The sequence below is a fragment of the Camellia sinensis genome, chromosome 5 (genome assembly GCF_055761805.1).
Source record: "Camellia sinensis isolate YWXY chromosome 5, ASM5576180v1, whole genome shotgun sequence".
In the NCBI taxonomy this organism is placed as follows: Eukaryota; Viridiplantae; Streptophyta; class Magnoliopsida; order Ericales; family Theaceae; genus Camellia; species Camellia sinensis.
Window position 1 is genome coordinate 93,563,785 of NC_138965.1, and position 2,408 is coordinate 93,566,192.

The 2,408-nt window shown below is 30.4% G+C and overlaps 1 protein-coding gene across 1 annotated transcript; it reads right to left on the reverse strand.

Moving 5' to 3' along the window:
* Positions 1-672: 672 nt before the first annotated feature.
* On the reverse strand, positions 673-2,105 carry LOC114278270 (putative germin-like protein 2-1). Its single transcript, XM_028220296.2, has 2 exons — positions 1,847-2,105; positions 673-1,539 (listed from the first exon to the last, which is right to left on the reverse strand). The coding sequence occupies exons 1-2, from the start codon at positions 1,959-1,961 to the stop codon at positions 1,004-1,006; spliced, it is 651 nt and encodes a 216-aa protein (XP_028076097.2). The 5' UTR covers positions 1,962-2,105; the 3' UTR covers positions 673-1,003.
* Between the last annotated feature and the right edge of the window lie 303 nt (positions 2,106-2,408).

Below are 2,408 nucleotides of genomic sequence, written 5' to 3' on the forward strand. Positions count from 1 at the left end.
TTGGATCTAGAAAATGAGTCTAATTTTTTAGTCTGAATAGCAATACTCAAAATCTTATAAATATAACAGTTCGGTCTAGTTCTTTGAGCCTTAATCTTGAAACTAAACAATAATCAATAGTTCTTAATTACTTCGAACCAAAACCAATTTGTTCTCTTGAAAAACTAGATCAAACCATACGATTCAAACCAGTCTAAATTGATTTATCAGTCGACTCCTTATTTCATGAGTATTCCTAATATATTTGGCTTGAACCCAAACTCTTTCACATATTAGATAATACCATTAGTTCTATTGATTTGATATGCAAATGTCATTTGTTGTTTTTTCATTATAAAAAAACATAGAAGTAGATTTTTTAACAACTAAGAAAATACCTTAAAATAACAGTTCCTAATTATGGAACAAAAAATTGTATGAAACAATTGAGATAAGTATTAAGAAATCATTGATATCAATCTATATATTTTTTTAATAACTTGTACGAAATTATCATTTTCTAAAGGTTCTTTTTTCTTCTTCTTTTTTTTTTTTTTTTTTTTTTTTTTTTTTTTGTGCTACGCTAACCTTGACCCATCAAATAAAATTTGTAACACATATGGGCACGTCATTTGGACTTCACCCCCAATTTAAGGTCATATTAACGACCTTGAATGATAACACACAAGCATATTTTGATGGCAATGAACTTCTTTCTCAAAGGAAATAATAATAATATCCAGATATATCAAATCTTGATATACACTAAAAACAATTAAATATTTAACAAACTCAGAATAATCTAAGCTGTAAAAGTAATGAAGTTTACAAACTTATTACATTCTTTTACTTATATTTGGAAAAATCAATCAAAGAATAACAAATCAACCTTCCTAGACTATTGTTCTGGTAAAAAATAACAAATCAACTTGCCAAACAATAAAGTAAAATATAAAAATTCTAAAATCTTGAAACAAATGGTCTAGACATTCTTCTTCTTGATTTGTTGCTTTGGAATGAATGTTTAGAATTGAGACTCCATACGAACAATTATATTTTTATCCACTTGGAAAGCCTTTGAGAGAAGATCACTAGAGATTGCAGGTTTTGACCCAAAGACAGCATTTGCAATGGTAATAATACCAGGATTTTGACTGCTAAGTGCTGAAATGGCTAGTGCATTACCATGTCCAACATTACGCTGGAAATGGATAAGACCCATCGGGAATACAAACACATCACCCTTCTGAAGTAGCTTTGTGATGAAACGATTTTCTGGGTTAGAGGTGACAAACCCTACTTGTAGGCTCCCTTCAATTACAGTCAAAATTTCAGTGGCCCGAGGATGTATGTGGGGAGGGTTGATGCCCAATGGTGCGTAGTCAACGCGGGCCATGGAAATGCCAAGAGTGTTAAGCGCTGGAAATTGTTCAACATTTACTAAATTCACCTTCGATCCAACTGCATTCGATGTATTGCCTGCTAAGTGTAGCCCTCTAAACAAGAAATCATTGGCTTCTACAAGCTTCGGATCCTTGCACACCAAACCATTCACTAGCACTACAACCACAAAAAATAAAAGATTTAAGGCCCATAAAACCCAATAAGTAGATTATTATAGGATGTGTATACAAATAAAATGTTCTTTTTCATGTTTTTCATTTTTATGCAAAAACTATTTTCAAAATTTAAAAATAAACTTTGGTGTTTCCTAAATAGTGAACTATTTTCAAAAATAAATAAATAATTCAAAAGCTGTTCGTCAATTAATTTTCTGCATTTTTCAAGAAAATAAAAATAAAAACAGAAAAAAAAAAAAAAAAATAGAACCAAATAAACTAGAAAGTATATATGAAGAACATAGAACCTGAGCTACTGTTGTCTGCAATACAGAAGTCTTGAAGAGGATTATTGTCAGATGCAAAAGCAACCGAACAAGTTATAGCCAATAATCCTAATAACAAAGCAAATTGTGATGCCATTTTGGAAACTAAAAATCTTCTTCTTCTTGAGAATGATGCAATCTTCTTTTGAGAGTTGAAAGATTTGATGAGATGGGAAATAAGTAACCACTTAGAACTGCTTTTATAGATGTTTTCGGAAGATGGAAAGAGAGACTTTAAAGCTAGCCTAATAGAATGAGTCTATATTCTTCATTCTTTATTATTCATTCTTTATAATAAACAGCCAACAGCATGTTGAAATGGTAAATGCAGCCATTTCTTGACGAAATTGTCAATATTTCGGCGGATGAAACGGAAATGTTATGGTGTGCACCACCGTACTACAAATTATGTAATTTCACTATAAAATTTTGTATCATCAATTACAAAATGCGTAATTTTTTCACAAATTAGTGTAACAAAAAAATGTTGTAATTAAGTCACAAACTATTACAACATCAACCACAAAATTTTAGATATTTTGTT

Bases quoted from the DNA above. Each gene is read 5' to 3' on its own strand.
- LOC114278270 (XM_028220296.2), bottom strand. From the start codon at position 1,961: ATGGCATCACAATTTGCTTTGTTATTAGGATTATTGGCTATAACTTGT. The intron at 1,540-1,846 runs GTTCTATGTTCT...TTGTGGTTGTAG, and splicing joins TGCAGACAACAGTAGCTCAG to TGCTAGTGAATGGTTTGGTG.